The sequence below is a fragment of the Sinohyriopsis cumingii genome, chromosome 4 (genome assembly GCF_028554795.1).
Source record: "Sinohyriopsis cumingii isolate HCF-2022 chromosome 4, ASM2855479v2, whole genome shotgun sequence".
Classification (NCBI taxonomy): domain Eukaryota; kingdom Metazoa; phylum Mollusca; class Bivalvia; order Unionida; family Unionidae; genus Sinohyriopsis; species Sinohyriopsis cumingii.
The window spans coordinates 95,479,144-95,500,917 of NC_142964.1; the positions used below are offsets into that span (position 1 = coordinate 95,479,144).

Here is a 21,774-nt window from a genome sequence, read left to right on the forward strand (position 1 = left end):
AGAACCAAGTACCGAAAATACGTTTCCTACCGACCGACCCACCCATCCTCAGGCGGAAAATCTGACGAAAATCCATTCATCTTTAAATACATGTAAAAACAAAGTAAAACCATTTCACTAATTCTCTTTTTTTCAATTTGTAAAAAAAAAATCTTACTATTAACTTCCCGCCATAAAGGTCAGCCAGTCAGCTACTGAGCGAGTGATAGCAACGTGACTGTTGACAATACTGAAATGCGTCAAAAAGTTTCATGTGGAGCTGTCGTTCCTTATTATTTAGTATTTGTTCATATTTACACCCCCCCAAAAAAAACACATACTTTTACGAAATCTTTCATAATCAAATTAGCATCCTCATCATTATTCATATTTATGTCAAAGTATTACAATTTTATATCTGATGACAAGCAATTTTAATTTAAGAGTAAATTTTCAGTCATCCTTAATGAAAACATTACATTTATTTTGACCTATACTATAACTTTCTTAACTTTGAAGATAATGATAAGAATGATCATGATTTGAAATAAAACATTCTCCCGAAAATTTGTTTTCTGTCCCTATTTATTTGCACATTATGAGAAATGAGTTATGAAGGTAAGATGTTCTGCATAAACACACTGCCTAAATTTTAAAAAACGTCGTAAGTGAATCTAATATTCTTTACTTACATATAAACAATTTTATTTTAATACCATCATCGGTTTTCTCATTTTGATTTTTATAGGCTTGAGACCAAAATCCAACCGCAAACGAGGACCCCGAGTGGCCGAGTGGTCTAAAGCGCTCTCCGTTACGGGATCACTGCCATCTCACCTCTGTCTACGTAGGTTCGAGTCTCGGATTCGGCCAATGTGGGTATGTGAGAAAACTTGCCAGTAGCTTCTCGTGGGTCGCAAACGAAAATTATGATAAATATACGAAAAGCTTAAGAAATAATAACTAAGTATCGTTATATCATTTTCCCAATAAATTTCTTTTTCTGTTTGTTATTTTATGTTGCTGTGTAACGTATTTTTATTTTACAGGAACTTAAGTACAACAGTGTCACAGACACAAGTAGACTCTGTTCAGTGCCTCAAAAACAAGTAATGTAGTACACGAACTTTCCGACGCTGCGGTCGTCTGGTTGAACACTATAAGGACTCAGGTCACAATTACTACTTCCGTTGTAGTATGAATGTAGTCCAAGTCTATTTTTCAGTATTTTTTTCCTCTCTCATTTTGGTGCTGATACAAGAGTTAGATTTAGGCGTTTCTGGAAACGGTTTAAAAGTAATTGTTTATTGTTCAGAATTCGAGCGTTAGGGTGTGGTTTTCTGTGCGTAGTCGGCTACAATACACGGTGAGTAATGAGGCATTGATGCTGATCCAGAAGTGAAATATGTGACCAATTGCATGGTACTTTGTTTACAGCCCAGCCTCACACACAAAACATGCCGGATAACCTATGATGAGAACTTCACATTGTGTTCATCTTTGAAGGTGTTTTAGATTAAAATATGCTTTATTAGGAGTTGGACACAGTGGAAAGTTCAGTACTAAGAATCAAATGTAGAGACTATGTAGGAAAAAAAGTTGTGACCTGAGTCCGTAAGGGAATATATGATTGTCATTTTGGTATGCATACGTTGCTAAAACCGCGTTTCAAAAGAAATGAACGGCATCATTATAAGAGTATTATATTTCTCAGAATTGTTGAAAGCGTGTGTTCACTTGCGTCAAAACCAAACACTCCATGATAAACACGAAAATTCCTGTATAACCACCCATTTTTTACAAGTCATTGATGCCAACTTCTACAGTGGATTATGGAATATAACCGGTAATAGGTCTTCTTTAATTTGCATTGCTATACCAAATGAATGCTTAAAGCTTAACATTGTACCATTTTCACCTAACATGAGTTACAAAAATGGATATATATATATATATATATATATATATATATATATATATATATATATATATATATATATATATATATATATATATATATATATATATAATTCTTAAGTACTACAGTATCTGATGCATACTATTCATGCCCTGTCATTTCTTTGTATCTCACCCCTGCCGATTTTGAAAACAGAATGCACTAAGCATAAATAAAAATCAAACAGGAGCTCTCGATGTCAACAAGCAGACAGACTGCTCACTGTCCTTTTAATGAGACTGATACCAGCTGGTCCCTAACACTGTCAAACTTTTGGCATTTCAAATCAAACAGAAGCTCTCGATGTCAACAAGCAGACAGACTGCTCACTGTCCTTTTCTGGCTTCTTAAACTTTCCATTTCAGACAAGAAAATATGTCGTCTGCGCTCAGTATTTGAAGTGTATAGTTAAATAAATAAACAGGAGGCACATTTGTATATGTGTTCAAAGAGATGTAATTACAAAATTTACGAAATTATTGAGATTATTAAATTCGGTTAACTACATCACATCTGTTGCTTGTAAACATAGACTTGCCCATTCAAATATGAGGACAACCTTACTAAAGAAACTCCTGTTGGATACGACATTCCAACAAGCTGACAGCGTTTGGGACGCCCTGGTGACAATCGGGTTAGAAATTATAAATTGATGAATGAAATGAGAAAGTTTTAAGCATATTTTCAACCTTGATACGTTCTGTTTTTAAAATCTGTAGAGGGTGTACAAACAGACAAGAAGGTATGCTAATAGTATAGCCTACTTTCTGAGGTAAAGAAACCAGAAAAGCATCGGGGATAGTTTATTTTAGAACCACCATTTTACCAAGAACACTACTGTATTACATCGCTTTATATATTTCTTTTTGTAGTTGTTTGTTGTTGCTATTGTTAAGAAAACATATACAGATAACACGTCTGCAGATCTCGATCTCTCTGTCTCTCTCTCTCTCTCTCTCTCGCATATCCCAGTAGAACTACAATGGAATACAGTTTTCATTCAGAATTTCAGCTCTGAATAAGTTCTCGAAAACGAGTATTGTCTTAATGTTATCAAGGAAATTATAAAGGCTACTGGCAGTCGGTGAAGTGACACAAATAAAAGGAAATGTTCATGTTTTTATGGTATTTTGTGTAATTCATACAGCTGTAATTCTTTTCAGCACAACTGACATTCGAAAAAGAACATTAAGCAGACGATATCGACAAAAGAACATTGAGCAGACGATATCGACAAAAGTTGCCAGTTTAACAACATAAATTTTGGTCATTAAAATACATGCAATTTTGCATCGTACAGCTGTGCAATGTCAGGGACAAAACCAAAAATATCGTTGGGGGAAGGAGAGGAAATAAGTAGGCAAGGGGACGGTGGAAACCCTAGAAGGGGTAAAAGGCAGTGGACGAGACGCCTGAAATCTCATTTACTTTAAAGTGTTTTCATGACATAATTTTAACTTCTAACCGTAAAGAAAACTTATTCTCAAAACTGCTATCGTTATTTAGTGCTCATGTTTTCGCTCCCTGGTCATGTGCTAATTTATATGCATGTTGTGAAAATGACAAAATATCCTAATGGAAAAACACCTTCAATGCAAACAGTCTAACTTTCTGAACTAGAGGTGCAATAGAGTTAAACTATCTCTCAGAATCCCTTAGATCCTTAGATTTCGTAAAGTACTAACAACGCATATGTAACTTCATGCTATGGTTAGTTGTTATTTATCTCAATACGCCTATGTCGGGATGTTTTAAAGAAGCTAATTTTATTCTTTTAAAAATTAAAAAAAATTAAAAAATAAATGAAAGGTTCCGAAGGACACTGTCGCCTGCGAACCTTCTATGATGTATGACTTTCAAGACATACACATACAAATCTTAGTATTGTTTACGCTGAAGACAACGCCAACACCCATCGAAGCTATCACCCATACCGTCCAGGGACAAGTTATCTCTTTGTCAAGCTATCTGCTTGTATAGACAAGACAAAAAAAGTGGTTAAGTAAATAATATTTATAATTATAAAAAAAAAATTTGAGTGTAATTGTTTGTGTATGTGTGTGCCGTTTTATTCTGAACTTTTGTCTGTGTATTTTATTTACCTTGACGGAAACACAGTGCATAAGCTGGTTTGCAAGCTCTGACAGGGCGTCCCCAGTTTCCTAATACGCATTTTTCAAGAGACGTTTCCGTTCCGGTGCAATTCAGACTTGTAATCCAAACAGGCATGAAAGTCTCACTGACACTGCCATAAGCCACACCTCCCTTGAATCCAAGCTGTCTGCACGTGACATTTGCCGCATTGTCATCCCAGTTGGTGCTACCGGAACACACCTGACCCCATACCCCTTGGTATCGAACATTGACCTCTCCCCAGTATGGCGTTCTGGTGCCGTCTCCAAGTCGCACATCAAAAGCTGTATAACATGATATAACTTGAGAGGTAGACAATATAAATAATTTGGATGATATTTTTACTCTTTATGGTGCTGTTTTAGATATTATTTGACTTCTACCAGTCTTCTGATAAACAGATGACTTATGAGTATTTATTTATCGCAATTTTAATGGGAACCATGTTTCTATTGGGTATAAATATATATGAGAGAATTGTTTGCTTTACTCACTAGCTCACAATGCTCTCACCTACTAACCATTACCTAGCTAAATAAATGGAAATATATGGAAAATATTGCTCCTTATAAAAAAGGAAGAAACATCACAACGTGTAAAGCATCTTCATCATGCGTATCACTCTATTTAAATACAATCCGAATAGTTTGAAACTCGAACTGTACTTACAGGTGGTAATAAACAGATCAAGACCTAATATAACTATCGAATCTGGGGGTTTTTCTTCCTTCGATATGAAAGTCAAACAATTTACGAAGACTGCTTGTTTGAGATCTAACAATTTCCTACGATAGTGATGATAGTTTTAAATTACAATTTTTTGATGATTTTAAAGATTTGTGGTAACTCACATCTACGAGAACAAGGAATAGAGCAAGGTATGATCAACGGAAAAAAGAAACTTAAGATCAGGAGTGGATAAAGAAAAGAACACTGCTAGTAACGCTATTAAGTTGAATGTACGTGTAAAAAAATATTAGAATTCAACTTAATTTTACATATACAAACATATTATTGTTTATCGTATGCTTTTGTGTTGCATCGGGACTCAATAAAAACAATTAAATTGCAGAAAAGATCCAAAGTTTAAGATGCTGATACCTGTGATTATTAATTAGAGAATATTTGTCTTCAGTTTGATTACCTAGACCTCTGATACATAGTTGGTATAGAAATGGACTTTTTTTATAACAACATTCAAGGACAGAGAATTATTGATGCAAATGATAATGCAATCTTATCAAATGTTATACTTGATTCGCCAAGAAAGAGTCTCTATGGAGTGTTGATACACTGCGGAAAAGACAGAGATGCTAACCATGAAACCTATTTCAGTTCAGCAATATATACTATCATGATTACTCTAGAAGGTTTAACAAACTTGTTTTATTCACAAGGGTTTAAAATGAAGCAACAGTTCAGTTCAATTTCGCAGCATATATATATATATATATATATATATATATATATATATATATATATATATATATATATATATATATATATATATATATATATATATATATATGCTCAATAGTTTCGATCAGTTGCTGTCATTACCTCTAATTATACACCAGTTCGTTTTAAACTAGCGTTATGAGATAGCACGGAAGTATCAAATAATGTGCTGCGTCAAATTTGTAATTATTCAAACATACCACTTTAAATTCCTCCGAATTTTTTTTAATTATTTTAATTAAACATTTTGTTTAGTAACATCTTTTACATATTGATGATCTTTCCTAACTCCTCATCCTGTAAGAGTTTAATTTTTTAAAACATTTTTACGTAGTTCAGTCAGTTTTAATTTTTTTTAATATATCCATATTTTCATTTGGATGGATGTATTTTCTTAGATATTTTCACTTCATGGCTATAGTTACCAAATAAGTTCTGATATTGAATTTTGTTTCTCCAGATGAATAGATTTTTTCACAATGCTCTAACGACTGGTCCATAAACCAAAAACTATCTAAAAATCTGAAAAAAGAAATCTCCGTTTAGAAAAGTATTGTTTAGGAAAACGAGGGGGTCACGTGTCGGTGGTCGACAATGCACTTGATATATATGCTACCCTCAAACATTTAAAATTTCCAACCAGACCTTGCTCCGTCCACTAAAGTGTTTGCAATCTGACAAAATGTAGTCGTCAACGATGAAATGCATTGTTAAATCAATATTATTTATCGGAGACGGAGCTGCTTAACGTACATTCAGTTTCAGGATCCTTTCTGTCAAAGTTGGCCAAATTCTGTGTAACAGTTTTTTGAGATAAATTTGGGTAAATATTCTATTTTTAATAATGGCAGTCATATCTGATGATATGTCGGCGTTTTTTCTATAAATCTGAAAGGCGTTCACACTAATGCACCTTTCATGAAGTTTGATTAAAATATTCTGAGCTGGGGTTTTATAAGACTTTTTATGTAGAGTTTGTCTTAAAATTTTATTTTAAGTTTAGTTTTTTATTTATTTAAACAACAACCTTAACTGACGGCGGATCAGAATCTTTTAAAGAAATTTGGAACCCCGGAATGCGTTCTTTCGAATTTGGTCAAATTCTGACAAGCAGGGCTCCGGGTAGCCGAGTGGTCTAAGGCGCTCACCTTTACAGAACACACACATCTTACTTCTGACAGTGTGGTTCGAGCCTCCGCTGAGCCTACACGGGTGTAGGGGAAAACTTATCAGTAACTTCCTGTGGGTCGGTGGTTCTTCCCGGGTTCTTTTTTCACCAAAGATACAGGCCGCCACGTATTGCTTATCATATGCTAGATATGGCGTTAAACGCAAAGAAATAATAATATGGAAAACAGTTTATGAGAGAAAGCAATCTGATTAAAATCAGATCTCCACTGGCCTACATGAAGATCTGACATCGACCGCTTAAGGGTCATGTTCTGGTAACCAATGTTATTGCATTAATCGCTAATTTTATCAGCCAATCAGACAAAGTCTTATATCTTTGCATCTGAGAGACCGAGTAGTATGGCTGAGAAACACCAATGCCGAACGATTTGATTCACTTTCAGATTTCTGGAAGCTGCATTTTCTTTGGCTAATTCAAAGGTCACCAGAACATGATCCCTAAGCGGTAGCTTTCAGATATTCAAGTAGTATAGCAGAGATATGGTTTTACTCAGATTGTAAAGCCTGCCTATTTTAGTAGCGATGACCATATTCGGTGACTTATAACTTATTCGGCACTATCTTAGATATACTCACTTTGATTGACTTTACTGATGGATGCATTGTAACATATAGCTGACGCTCTGTGATCTGGATCACACCTTGAAGACCTTTTCTGGTATGAACAGTTGAATAAACTCTGCTCCGTTCCTATACACTGAAAGTTAGTGAGCGATTTACTCGGACCCATCGTGGATTGAATTTCTCCAAGAGTCGAGCAACACTGCTTTAGCCCGTCCAAAAAGCCCATTTCTTTACACAAAACACGTGCATCCTCTTGATCCCAATTATCGTCACATACTTCCAGCCATTCGTTGTCTGCCTCGCTTAGAATCTCCACAGTTCCAACATCGGTTCTACCTCTGGATTTCAAACGAACTATTATAGAGAAAAACAGAAATTTTAAAATCATTGCATAATCTAGAGATAAGTTAGTCCTGAGTCAGTAATTAGATGCTCATAAAATAATGCTTTCCCTGAAAATAAACAGCGAAAGGCAGACGTCAGCTTGACCTCGAAGGTGGGATATTGCTAGTGCCTCTTAGGAATCATTAGTAACAGACATACACTCTAGTGATATTATGTAAGTGAGCAACATTTTAATTGGTTTCACAGCAACAATCTGTCCCAATAACCACAACATTTTTCTATGATTAAAATTAATTTATCTGTTGGAATACTATCTTCGTACAATTTCGGAATTTGAGTAAGATGTACAGGTTTTTAGAACGGATACAATGGTTTAAATTTACAAATTTTACAATTTGAAGTGGTTTAATTCTTGAATAATAAGCAAACCGAGTAATTCCTACGGTGTGGGATTATTCGGTGAAAAATCTGCCTCAACCAAATGATAAGAAAGATACCAAAAGCTCAAACTGAGGAAGGAAATTTGAGAATGAAACTGGGAGCTGGACATGAAAATTAACTAACCTTTATTGCGACTTTGACCTTGGTGTGCGACACGGCTTAATTATACATGCACAAAGCTTTGCCACTACATGTAACTGCTTTAAAGTATGCGCCAGGACTCGAAGTCGTGACCATGACTTATAATACGAACGTTAAAATTAGTAGATTTTCTACATTGGACATTGTCCGTGCTTAGTGTCCGCTTGGAGTAATTTGAACGTCTAAATATATAATCGTGCTCTGCCGAGTCCGATAACCTGACAGTAGAACTATCAGCATGATGATGTTTCTTCTGTAAACACACTTATAGTCCTACTTTAGAAGTTCTTGTCAGTTCTCAGCGCAAGATAGACTATATATGGTGGCAATTGTAACTGCTAGAGGAATAAGCGATCCAGTGGAAGCTACTGGCAAGCTTTCTCACATACCAATATTGGCCGAGACCGAGACTCGAACCCAGCCGAACATGAGTGAGATGGCAGTATTTGGTAAGGACGGGCGCTTTAGACCACTTGGCTACCCGACATTCCTCCCGTACCCCCACCCCCCACCCCCATTTATGGGTTCGTTGCTATCTTGCAGAGCGAACTAAATACAGCCTACATATTATTTTTTATCAGTTATAAAATTAATTTCATCGGCTGTGAATGTTCTCCAGTATTTAAAAGTACCTAATGTAAGCAAATAACACAACAGCTTCTGTAGGCTCCCGAAAACATTGGAGTACAGTTTTATCTTCTGGCCTATTATCGATCAAGTTGTTGTTTTTCCCTTGAGGTATCTCCGGTCATGCTGTGGTGGAGTTTTACAACTGATGCAGATTAAATTAAATTGTTTCATATCTATGCTATTGTCATTTGAGTTGAATGCATCGTATAAGGTTAAGGCAATTTACATTCAGATAATAGTTTTGACCGCTCAGGTGGCCTAGTGGTTAGAGCGTCCGCCTCGGATGCGGGAGGTCGCGGGTTCTATCCCCGGACGAGTCACACAAAAAACTTATAGAAATGGTACTAACAGCTACCTGCTAGGCGCTCAGCATAAAGAGGTTAGTGTTAGGACTGGTCGGCCTGGTGTCAGGATAAAAGATAATGTGACTGGGTGGGACATCATGCTACATGGAGGGTGAGGGACAATTCCTTTCCCCGCCCCTTCATAATGAGCGCGAAACAAACTGAACGTTTTACAGAGTCAGCTTACTTTACAGTTCGACGGTTAAAAGTATGCTCATCCTCGGCCGAGTCATACCAAAGACTTTAAAAAATGGTACAAACAGCTGCCTGCTGGGCACTCAGCATTAAGAGGTTAGTGTTAGGACTGGTCGGCCTGGTGTCAGGATAATGTGACTGGGTGGGACATCGTGCTACATGTCTGCGGCATGATTCCCCAGTGTCTAACATCACTGTAAACTGTCACACTGCAGACATCGTAGCCATATGACTGATTATTTTTTTTTTAAAGCTACGTTAAAAATCCAAATCACACACATACACACACACACACACACACACACACACACACACATACACAGATAGCAGTGTTCGTATCTAGAAATAAACATGAAATTCGTATTGATCGGACTACTTCTGTTACATTGTTGTCTACTAAATGCTACGTGTAAATTCCACAACAAGATGTTGCGATCCACACGGACCAGTTTTAAAGAATTTACCAAAATTTCATGTCACACTGCAATCAGTGTCGTTTCAAAGAGTCATCATTGAAATATTTAAAGTCAAGTTATCCAAAATATTTAATGGCCTGCAAATGAAAATTGGGTTTCAATGTGGTACATTTATATATTGCTATATGTTTACATGGCTACCCATTTTACCATTGAATTGTATCGTAGGACAATAATATGACACTAAACCATTTTGTTTAAAAGACAATCTAAAGTACGCCATTTAGATCATGCAAAACACACATGTGCCTATGCCACAATTTAAACAGATAATGTGAAACTGGATTTTCTTGTAGAAATACAAAATGACCCAGGTTACTGATTTTTCACAATTCACATGTAATATCTCTCTCTCTCTCTCTCTCTCTCTCTCTCTCTCTCTCTCTCTCTCTCTCTCTCACCATTTCCTCTGCTGTAATATCATTTTAACCTCATTCCTGTTACGCAAGCTTTTTTCGTCTCTGGCATTATGTAATTCGTTTCTCCATTTTCAATATCTGTTTTTAGTTGGTTAAATTTGTAACATTATACAAGTGGTTGTATTTCCTATACATACTGCATTGGGCACAATTTCACTTTGTCTGCAATGTTCAATGTCATATGGACCGCTCCAGTGGCTCAGTGGTTAGAGCGTCAACCTGGGCTGCGGGAGGTCGCGGATTCGAACCCCGACCGAGTCATACCAAAGACTTATAAAAGTTGTCTCGCTAGGCGCTCAGCTCCATTACAAGACAACACTATAAACTGTCATACTGCAGACATCGTTGCAATATGACTAAAAATAATTTCAAGTTACGTTACAAATCCAAATCACACACACACACACACACACACACGCTGTAATCAGTAAATTACCATCTTCCCAGAACATTGCGGTATATATTTTGATTGTTTGAAATCAACAATTGAAATTCAACATTTGTATCCTCTTGTATGCTATGTTGTGACACAAGTTGCCTTGACCGTACTTCTATCCCATTTAAAATTGCAAATAAATACATCGTTATTTCTTGACACATATATTAATACGTTAAGTCTCTGAAGGATTCACGGTACTATTTCAGTTCCCATAGTAAACCTATGCAATCACCATGATATTAAAAATTCAATAACTTAAACGTTTTGAGTGCTCATGATCAAACCTATATTTATCAGTATAGATAAAACCTGGATGCCAGCTTCTGTGAAGAGGAAACGATATGAGCCGCTGCATTTTCTGTACCTGCATGTGTTTGAAACATATGCTTTCAATTCCGAACCAAAGATTTAGGTGCTAATTTAGAAATGAGTGTTCCAAACTCAAAACTGTTAAAGGACTGAAATTCCATCAATTAAACAATGTCGATTTTTTTCACTTACAACTAGGATAAGCTCTCAAAAGATTCTTTCTCCTAACACATAACTTATATTATTAACCAATCCTGGTCAGCCAAACTCATATATACTCTATTTTATGTTCACCCATTTCCAGGCTGGTTCCCATTTTTCGGTATCATCAGTACCGTGTGTCCTGAAGACTACTGAATTTAAAATAATATAAACTGAGCTATTATTTATGCTTTGTAAAATATTCAACTCAGTGTTGTGTTTGCTCAGGATGTGTCTTCATAACCTGTTGATATCAGTGTGCGAGACAGCACGAATGTTAACTACAATATATCATTTTAATGCAAACTGGCGCCATACTGATGGTGCATGTTTGAATATGTATATATATATATATATATATATATATATATATATATATATATATATATATATATATATATATATATATATATATATATATATATATATATATAGACACACACAAGTTGTAGACGTGATCATTTCCATCTGCTTTCTCTTTCCAGTTCATAAAATGAAGCACCGAGTTGTCAATACCTAACGTTTTTACTAAATCTAGAAATAGTGATATCACGGCGGACATTTGATCTTTTGTCTCTTTTACAGTACGCGTATACCACGCATACGGCATTAAAAAAAAATGCTAAACACTTGCTGGAAAACAAAATGTCATATATTCCCGATGTTGTGAGACTCAAGATTCTGTAGCTCATATGCCATGTTGATAACTGGTTTCAGCAAATTAAGGCTGACATGAGTCTGAATTTTACTGGTCCTTTTCCAACCTTGTGTTGATATTTGGACAGTTTCGTACCGGCATAGGTGGTCGCTATAAACAGAGGTTAGCAAACTTATGCGACATCGCTCGAATTCTTCCTGCCTGGTATCGATAAGCAGAAATATTTATCTTCTAGTTCAAAATATTTCGTCTCTTTAATAAGTCGACGCACCAGTCAAAGTAATAATGTCCGTAAACTGGACATTGCATGGTCATTGGTCGAAATATGTCGGCCTATGTTTCTCTTGATCGGAATGGTCAAAGATGACGTAATACTGACAACCGGTCGACTACGATCGAATTCTGATGCCACGAGATTCAACTATCCTCAGACTAAGCAACTTCGCTTGGAGAAAAAAAGCAGACCCTTTGTAAATAATGGATAATCGCTCTCTTGTCGGCTTATAAAATTTACAATTTATGTGGGGTGGCCGAGTGGTCTAAAGTGCTCTCCGTTACAGATCACTGCCATCTCACCTCTGTCTGCGTGGGCTTGAGTCTTGGATTCAGCCAATGTGGGTATGTGAGAAAGCTTGCCAGTAGCTTCTCGAGGGTCAGTGGTTCTTTCCGGGGATTTCCCGGGTTCTTCCTCCACCATTAATACTGGCCGCCATGTATAGCATATCGTGCGCTGAAAAATGGCGTTAAACCCACAACAACAACAATTTCTGTGTCAACTGCTGAGTCTGAGAAGATAAGATAAATATTATACTTATCGATATCAGGTATGTAGTATTCAATCAGATGTTGCTTAAATTTCGCTAACTCCTAGTTAAAGCGACTACTCCACCTCGCTATCATGTGGTTTAGGTAAGGAGCATGCTTTCCTTAGGGAATACTTTCTACCAGACAACCCAACATAACTGTCTAGTGATCTAAAACTAGATCGGAAAAATCAGAAGGATGCTAAACTAGACTGACACCTTCCGTTTCAGAAATTACAGACGGCCAAGAATGTACGCCTTAATATTTGATCAGAGAATTTCGACAGACTAACATGAACTCAAACATAAAATTCACGGCCACCATTAAGGCTGTATCCACTTCCTTGGGCCCACTCGCCCCTAGTATACGCTAGTATCTGTTAATTAAGTTTTTCCTGTATTGCAACTTAAAACAATTAATTGTTAAACAAAAGCTTATGACCGAACTGGCATGTAATGATTAAAGTAAATTTAAATAGTCAATTTCCCACAGATATGTACGATATGCATACAAAACTTCAATTATAGTCATATTCACAATTTTCATCTGTATATACATACTAGGTAAATTTTATGCCTGTATGTGTGGGAAATATTTTATAGTATCATACCTCATAAAAGTAACAGCGCCAGTGATTGGCATGCAAAACGTCACGTGTCATGAACAGATCGTGTGTCCCCGTCTTGTTTGATTTGGTATAGTAATCATTTTATTCACCTTACTCTGAGGAGATGCAAAGATTTGTTCACCTGCGATAAATCATGTCCCACGAACTCGAAAACACTAGTGGAACATGACATGCCTTGGATGAACACATCCGAGCATCTCCCACTAATAAAAGGTAATAAACGTATAATATTCCTACAGTATTTATACAGAAATGCAGGCTTTCTTTGCTTCTTTGTTATGAGTATCGTTCTTATTGGGGGTTTTTTGGGGGGGGGGGCAGTTTATTTTTATGAATCATTTACTCGACCTATTCTTCTTTCCATTAAAGGTCATAACTTTAATATTAGAAAAGACATATTACCATAGTTACACAATACGATATACTAATGTACATATTCTCTCCACAAATATATATATAGTTTTTTTCCTCTTAAGCCACACTCAGTGTGCCAGAACATCACTATACACATTGTTTCGGTGTATATTGTTTATTCCATTTCGGCTCCGGCTTTATTATTATTATTATTATTATTATACATTAATGACACATGATGAAATAAGTTTCTTGTTCTGCTCGCCATTCCAAGAAAAGGTAGAGTGATACGCCTACAATTCATATGTTATAAATTCAACTTGCCAACCTGAATTGTTGAAGCATGACACGCCGGCATCTTCATAATGTCTGCAGTTGTGTACTCCCCATCCATTATGCTGGCATTGTGCAAGAGATTCCTCGGTGCCTGTACACTGTACGTTATCCAGGAAAATGTCGCCCAACCCCTCGCCAAAGGCAGCGCTTAAATGGGCCTACAAGAGAACGTAACAAATCTTTGCTGTTAAACTTACTGACGAGAATATTGCACACCGGCATGTGCATATGTTGTATTTAAAACGACAATACAAACAGTACAATATAAAAACCTTAACCTTATATTTGATTCATAACAGATATTAGCTGAAACATTCTGGACAAGTACTGAAAATAAAAAATAAACATCGTTCATCCATTAATCCATCCGTCCATCTATTTGTCGGTTATGGATTCGTCAAAACTGATACCTTTATATTGTGACAGACAAAAGAAAACATTTATGCCAAGTTAACAAAATCATCGCAATTACAGCCATAATGATACGGCTATAGCATCGGTGATATCAATAGTTTTCTGCCGCACTGACAATCGTATGCTGCAGAGGGGTGACTATGAAACTTGACTTGATTATACAAGGTCATAGTGTCTTTTTTTTATTTTTATCATAGTACGGTTGCATAATGACGTAATCAGAATGCATAAGTGATAATTTGACTTCAGTTTAAAGGCATTTAGTATCCATCACAAAGGGGGACTAAACACGCCATAACTGATAGGGGAAAGACTGATATTAAATACACACCAGAACACCACTGGAAAAAAAAATGGGGAACGTGTGTAAAATTTTAAATATTGATCTCCTGATATCCATTACAACTATAACAGATCTTGGAATGCTGGTGATGCGTACTGAATGCGTTTATGTAGACTGCCTAAGTCGTAAGCAAAGGTTCAGTCAAGGTTATACCGCATATAATCAGTCATATACAAAATAGGATCCACATTCCAGTGAAAATCAGACAATAAGGGAATATTTTCTCGAGTCGAAGTCCAAGCTACTCTTTGTGTAAATCCCGTTGGGCGAAAACAAGTACGCGAGAATTCTGTGGGACGGAACCCCCGAAAGCTAATGAATTTTAGACGTTTCCTGAGCATACGTGTGTGTGTGTGTGCGTGTGCGTGTGTGATTTTGGATTTTTAACGTAGCTTTAACAATTTTTCAGTCATATTGCTACGATGTCTGCAGTGTGGCAGTTTATAGTGATGTCCAGCAATGGGACATCATGCCGCAGACATGTAGCACGATGTCCCACCCAGTCACATTATCCTCACACCAGGCCGACCAGTCCTAACACTAACCTCTCAATACTTAGCTACGATGTCGTAGCCTCAACTTGATTTTGTTGTGGTTGAGGCTACGAACTGATCCCATATCAGGTAATGGAGCAAAAAATATCATCACTAAAGTCAGAAAAACAAACAGTATAGAAATCAACTACATAAGTATAATCATGCTGTGAAAGAAGTTTGGCTTATTTTGAATTTATTAAGCCCTTACACCATAAAATAAATTGGCATGGTTACTCTAACCTTATACTGTACGCCATGACAGATAACGCCAGACTCTCGCTGTGACCCCTTTTCTACGTAAGGCTTGCCAGACCATATTTTGGATATTCTACGCTATATTATTATCAATCAAGTGCGAATAATCGCTTCTTGGTGAATTTCAAAGTTGCCGATAAACCGTATTTACTTTTAATGCGCAGAATTTCTGACCCAAACGGCGCCAAATTTTTACTACAATTTGTTTACATTTCCAAATAAGGCGTCAATGTCCTTATATGGCACACAAACAAACGAGGCTGAGAACGGAAGTAATCATTATTTGAAATAATATGGAGGACGATCAAACGAAAATATCGGCTAAAAAAGGTAAACGAGATTTTTCAACTATTTCTACAATGATTTTCGATATTTCCGGTATTAAATAAGAGGGCTACTAAATTTATTGTATTATATGCAAGGAATATGTTTAAAGTGTTATTATTAGGCTAAGAGAGCGGCGGGTGTGAATCACACCCGGCTTGCTCCATTAACACGTATATGCTCACGTTAGTACCCTGTCCACGAGGTACGAGTAAGGGTACTAATATTAGTACTACTCAATACTGAGCGCCAAGCGAGGCAGCTGTTAGTACCATTTTTGTATGACTCGGCCGAGGATGAGCATACTTTTAACCGTCGAACTGTAAAGTAAGCTGACTCTGTAAAACGTTCAGTTTGTTTCGCGCTCATTTTGAAGGGGCGGGGAAAGGAATTGCCCCTCACCCTCCATCGGATCCGTCCCTAACAGCCGCGACTTACTGTTCAAGCCCATGAGAATTTTGCACCACCCATCAGGGTATTTAAAAACAATTAAGGAAGAATCCTTATAAATAATATGGGAACAGTTCATCAGAAAAAAGTGTAATTCCATACGAATCGCAGATGAAGAAAAAAAAAACCCACTGAAATTAATAAATGAGTAAAATATAGTCCACAGCAGTATAAATAGCAAATAAAGTAGTAAATGGTATGAGGTTGTGGGTCACTGAGCGCAAATATTCAGCAGTAATTGTATGAGATTGTGGGTCACTGAGCGCAAATATTCAGCAGTAATTGTATGAGATTGTGGGTCTTTGAGTGTACATGTTCTACTACTGTCATCACAAATGGCACATAAATCAGTAAATGTTATGAGATTGTGGGTCCATAAATGCACATCTATTACTGTCATTACAAATAATAGGGTAAATTCCATATACCCTTTCGGAGAGAAAAAAAAACAAAAATATATATATATATATATATATATATATATATATATATATATATATATATATATATATATATATATATATATATATATATAGATATAGATAGATATAGTCACTGTGAGGTTAACTGTATGACTCAATGGTTAGCTTCCTGGTCATGCGACCGAAAAGGCGCCACTTTGAATCCTGTCATCGCATCAGACTGGATCGGCTCGTGTAGTGTGTTCTTGGGCAAGTCACTGTGCTCCAATTTCCTCGGCACTCAACCTCTTAATGCTGAGTGCCAAGCGAGGCAGCTGTTAGTACCATTTTTGTAAGTCTTTGGTATGACTCGCTCGGGGATCGAACCCGCGACCTCCCGCTTCCGAGGCGGACGCTCTAACCAATAGGCCACCGGAGCAGTCCAAGTCAAAGCATAATTAAATTATGACAATTAGTTTCAACTCGAAAATATAATTGATATTTGGAATATTAAAAAATTACATTACAAAATCGCCCGACAGAGGTTTTCATAGCTTTCAAAGTCACTTGGTTCAGTTAGATTCGCCTAAAAGATACATTATTCCTCAAAAAAAAAGGGGGGGGGGTAAAACTCATCTCTGATCATTATGTCGATAATAATTCCACAGAATTCAGTGCCACATTATCGCATATTTGCATCACTTATGAAAATAAAACAACAACAAACAGGTTTTGTTTACGCTTTAAATTTTGCGACTTTAGAAATATATACTTGGTTTAGGGCAATACCCGTTGCATCATCATCACAAATTCGTACTGAACACTGCTGACATGAAATAAAAAGAGCGCTGCATCAGTGAAACACACGAGTACAGATGCATCTTCCACAACATTTCATAAGAGAAAATACAGTAATAAATGACAGTGTTAATTAATCTCTCCAAACACAAGGAAATAAAAGATGACAATACGTCATACATTACACACTGTAGCGCATTGCACGGGCTACTGATTATGGGAGAAGAAAAAGAAAACAGAAGTTAATGAATATATATTAACATAATTTGTTCATGAAATGGCGTCTTCTAAAAATGAGAAAATTAAGACTTATGTTCTAGTTATTAGACAAATGGGGCGGGGGTGGAGTTAGACTAAAACTTTTGTAGAAATTAACAATACATTTTATGATCATATTGAGGAAATAACATGAAAACATAAAGAGAAATTTTAAAACGTAAATCCAATGATTGGGGCGCCATTCCGTGACCTCTAGAAAAAATGTGCTCGTGTTACTTGAAGTAAACAATATGAACAAGTCAACTAGAATCAGCATACATACATACATACTTCACTGTTAGAACAGCGACACCTGGTACACAGTTAAAACCTTATTATTTCATGACTTCGTTATATTAGTTAAAGCATTGCTAGTCTCAACAGAAGACGCGGATAATGAATTAGAGTTGCGGAGACAACAGAGGAAATGAATAAACCCAGTCAATCAAAAACATTGTTAAACATAAACTAATAATACACTATACTAACAAAGTCCACAAGAATCAACAGACAAGAGACACTGCAAAAAGAGTCAATAGCATATCAAACAAGACATATACAAAAATAAATCAACATTATCTGAACAAGATTTATAACCATTTATTATGTGCCTCATGGTCTCCTTCAACATAAATATTTAATAAATATATTGAAATAATCTAGTTATTGATAATTTGTTTCAGGACTGTTTGAATTTTCTTTCGTTTATGGTGGTATCGACTACAAGGGTTACTGCCGCACTTGATTAAACAAGTAATTTATTTTCTCTCATTACGATTTACTCAAATTTTGTTGTTGTTGTTGTTGTTGCTGTATGGTTTAACGCCCTTCTTCAGCACAAGATAGGCTATACATGGTGACCAGTACCGATAGTGTATGAAAAACCTGGGAAAACCACGAAAAGAACCACCGACCCACGAGAAGCTACCGGCAACCTTTCCCACATACCCACATTGACCGAGCCCGAGACTCGAACCCCTAAAATATTGTAATAACAACAATTTATTAAATGGACTCAGGCGTAGGGGCCGAGTCATAGTGCACCGAACCGCATGCTACGTAGCCCAATAAGTTACATTTAAGAAATTTCATATCTTAAAAAAAAAAAGGAAATTTCAATTAACAATAAAACTAAATGCGCCTGAACTGCCATTCTGTTATACTAGACGTCTTCCGTCTGTGGAAGAATGACAAGTTTAAGTTGTTTCTATCTGCATCAATTGATGCCAACAAGAAACATAAAAAGACTAACCTGATGTAAGCAGTAATCACTGTTTTTAGACGAATCTCTACGCATGATTTGTTTCACCTAAAGGACTGGCTCTAATTTGAATACAGCTGAAATATGTTCATGTCCTTTTCTGTATTTAGATCAAAATCTTTCTTCACATTGTTGCTTTGTATGTCATGAAAGATCACCCGTGGAAAAATAACTTATTAATTAGTTACTACTTGGATAGGTTCGCGTGAACTGGCAAAAGACAATGTTAACTTTAAATGAGAAACATATATTTTGTGGTATGACTGGCCATAATTTCACCATCATCCCATAACGATATTTGAGATCACATTAGACGTGTCTACATTAGCTTTCAAACTCAGCCGATATTTTGCGAAAATTAGGATTTTGATCCCACCAAACACACATGACACTAAAACAAGGTCATTTATAGCTCGTCCGTTTTCTTGTTTTGTTTTTTTTTTTTTTTTTTTTTTCTGGTGTGTGTTTGTGTCTTTGGATGTTGCGACCATCAATTTTGTTAAATATTTAAACACATTACAATTGTTTGAGGATCTTGCATTTTTATAAAATCTGAGTGAATTGGAATATTGTAGCAATTAGAACCAAGGAACATGAGAACATGTGAGCTTGCTTTGATTAGATGTCATATAGTATTATGCGTTACATGTCCATCTGCTAGTGCTTTGACCAGAATCCTGAGTACAAAATCCTAACTCGGAATGTGTATAGCAGAACGGCAAATATTAAATAATTTTATTCCAGTCATAATACTGTGAGCAGGTGTCACAGACTTCTATACCAAACGAACGCACGTGGACACGTGTCATTGAGTTATACATGCCGTACAGTTCTTTTCATGGAAGAGCATGTGCCACATAATTATATGTGTCAATGGATTCTAATCCAAGCCGAAGCACGTAGACATGTCATAGTTAGCAGTCCAATGCCACTGCAATAACTGTATCTTTGGCAGTACAATATATCACAATGAATTCTAATCCAACAATAAGCACAAGGACATTTTTCACATAATTATGTCACAGAATCCAAATCAAGACACAAGGACATTTGTCATATAATTATATGTCTCAGAATCCAAACCAAGGCACGTGGTCATTTGTCACGTAATTATTTGTCACAGTATCCAAACCAATGCACATGGTCATTTGTAACATAATTATATGTCACAGAATCCAAACCAAGGCACATGGACGCATGTTGCAGGATTCAATGTCACAGAATCCAAACCAAGGCACATAGACGCATGTTGCAGGATTCAATGTCACATAATCCAAACCAAGGCACATAGACGCATGTTGCAGGATTCAATGTCACATAATCCAAAATCAAGGCACATAGACACATTTTGCAGGATTCAATGTCACAGAATCCAAACCAAGGTAGCCACCCAATTTTAAAACAAGCAAGAACTTTTAGACACATATCTTTAGTGTCTAAGTCATATGCATCAAATTTGACGAAGAGGCCTGAAATAATGTCTACGCACCCCTTGTATAGTCGAAGTAAAATCGTTTAGAATGTCTCATAGAATTCTATGTATCACATAATTTGAACTAAATCATATGTCATAGAATTCTAATCTAAGAAAGGACACGTCATATAATTCAAAACAAATACAAGGATTTGTACATGTGACAGAAAACTGTAACCTAATGAACATCATTTATGATAGATCCATTGAACTAATCTAATCATAATATTAGGGGCATATTCCAGATAATTATAATCTAAGCAATATCAATTGGACATGTCACAAGACAGTTTTAAGCATTTACACCGCTGTCACATAATTATGATTGAAGGCAATAGTGCTTGCAAATATTTTCGTAATTCTAATCTTAGCACGAGCGTTTGGGCATATGTCAGAAAAATATAATCAAAACAAGAGTATTTTGACACATTTCAAAGAAACCAAATCTCGCTAGCTCCACTGGGCATATGTTAGAAACATTTGATTCAAGTAGGAGCCTGTAGACACGTTTCATACAATTATAATCCTAGCAAGTGCCTTTTGCATACATCACAGACGTTTTTAATATTTAACGTAGGATCATTTTGACACGTGTCTTTCGAATTCGATGTTAGCATTACTTCAGACAAGAATGACAATGTATTTTTGTCAACACAAGCTCACGTGACAAAAAAGGACCTGAAAACATGTTAATTAGCTAACTTCGTAGTTTCCTCAGCCGATGTAGAGTTCAACGACACAGTTTAGTAGCTACAGACATAAAGCTGATGACGCTATCGAAGAAGTGTACATTTTGACAAAACGTCCTAAATACGGAAATTAAACTGCAACATTGCTTACCTGAGCACAAATTAGGGACAATAGAAATATCAGCATGCCTAATTGTCAAGATTCAATTTAGTCAATGAAAGTTGTTAACATCCTCAAGTTTTTAATCCATTTGTTTATGGTTCAACGGGAATAACACATCATGCGGAGCTCGACCAAAATGGATGTATGAATAAAATGACAGAGGCCTGACAAATGTCTTCAGCATAGCCTCGCTCTGGGCAACATTTTTTTGACTGTTGGCAGTAAACAATAATTTAGTCTGCTTATATCAGTCTTACATATATAATACGATATAAACTATCAAGGACACACCCATTCACCTAGTTGGATACATACATACATACATACATACATACATACATACATACATATATACATACATGCATGCATGCATGCATACATACATACATACATACATACATACATA

The 21,774-nt window shown here is 36.2% G+C and overlaps 1 protein-coding gene across 1 annotated transcript in view; it reads right to left on the bottom strand.

Moving 5' to 3' along the window:
- Nucleotides 1-21,774, bottom strand: part of LOC149801711 (uncharacterized) — a 140,451-nt gene that overhangs the window by 91,358 nt on the left and 27,319 nt on the right. Inside the window, exons 3-5 of the mRNA XM_089955991.1 lie at nucleotides 13,995-14,160; nucleotides 7,295-7,636; nucleotides 4,039-4,353 (exon numbers count right to left, since the gene is read on the bottom strand). Coding sequence (XP_089812117.1) covers nucleotides 4,039-4,353; nucleotides 7,295-7,636; nucleotides 13,995-14,160 — 823 coding nt within the window. The remainder of the gene's footprint in view (nucleotides 1-4,038; nucleotides 4,354-7,294; nucleotides 7,637-13,994; nucleotides 14,161-21,774) is intronic.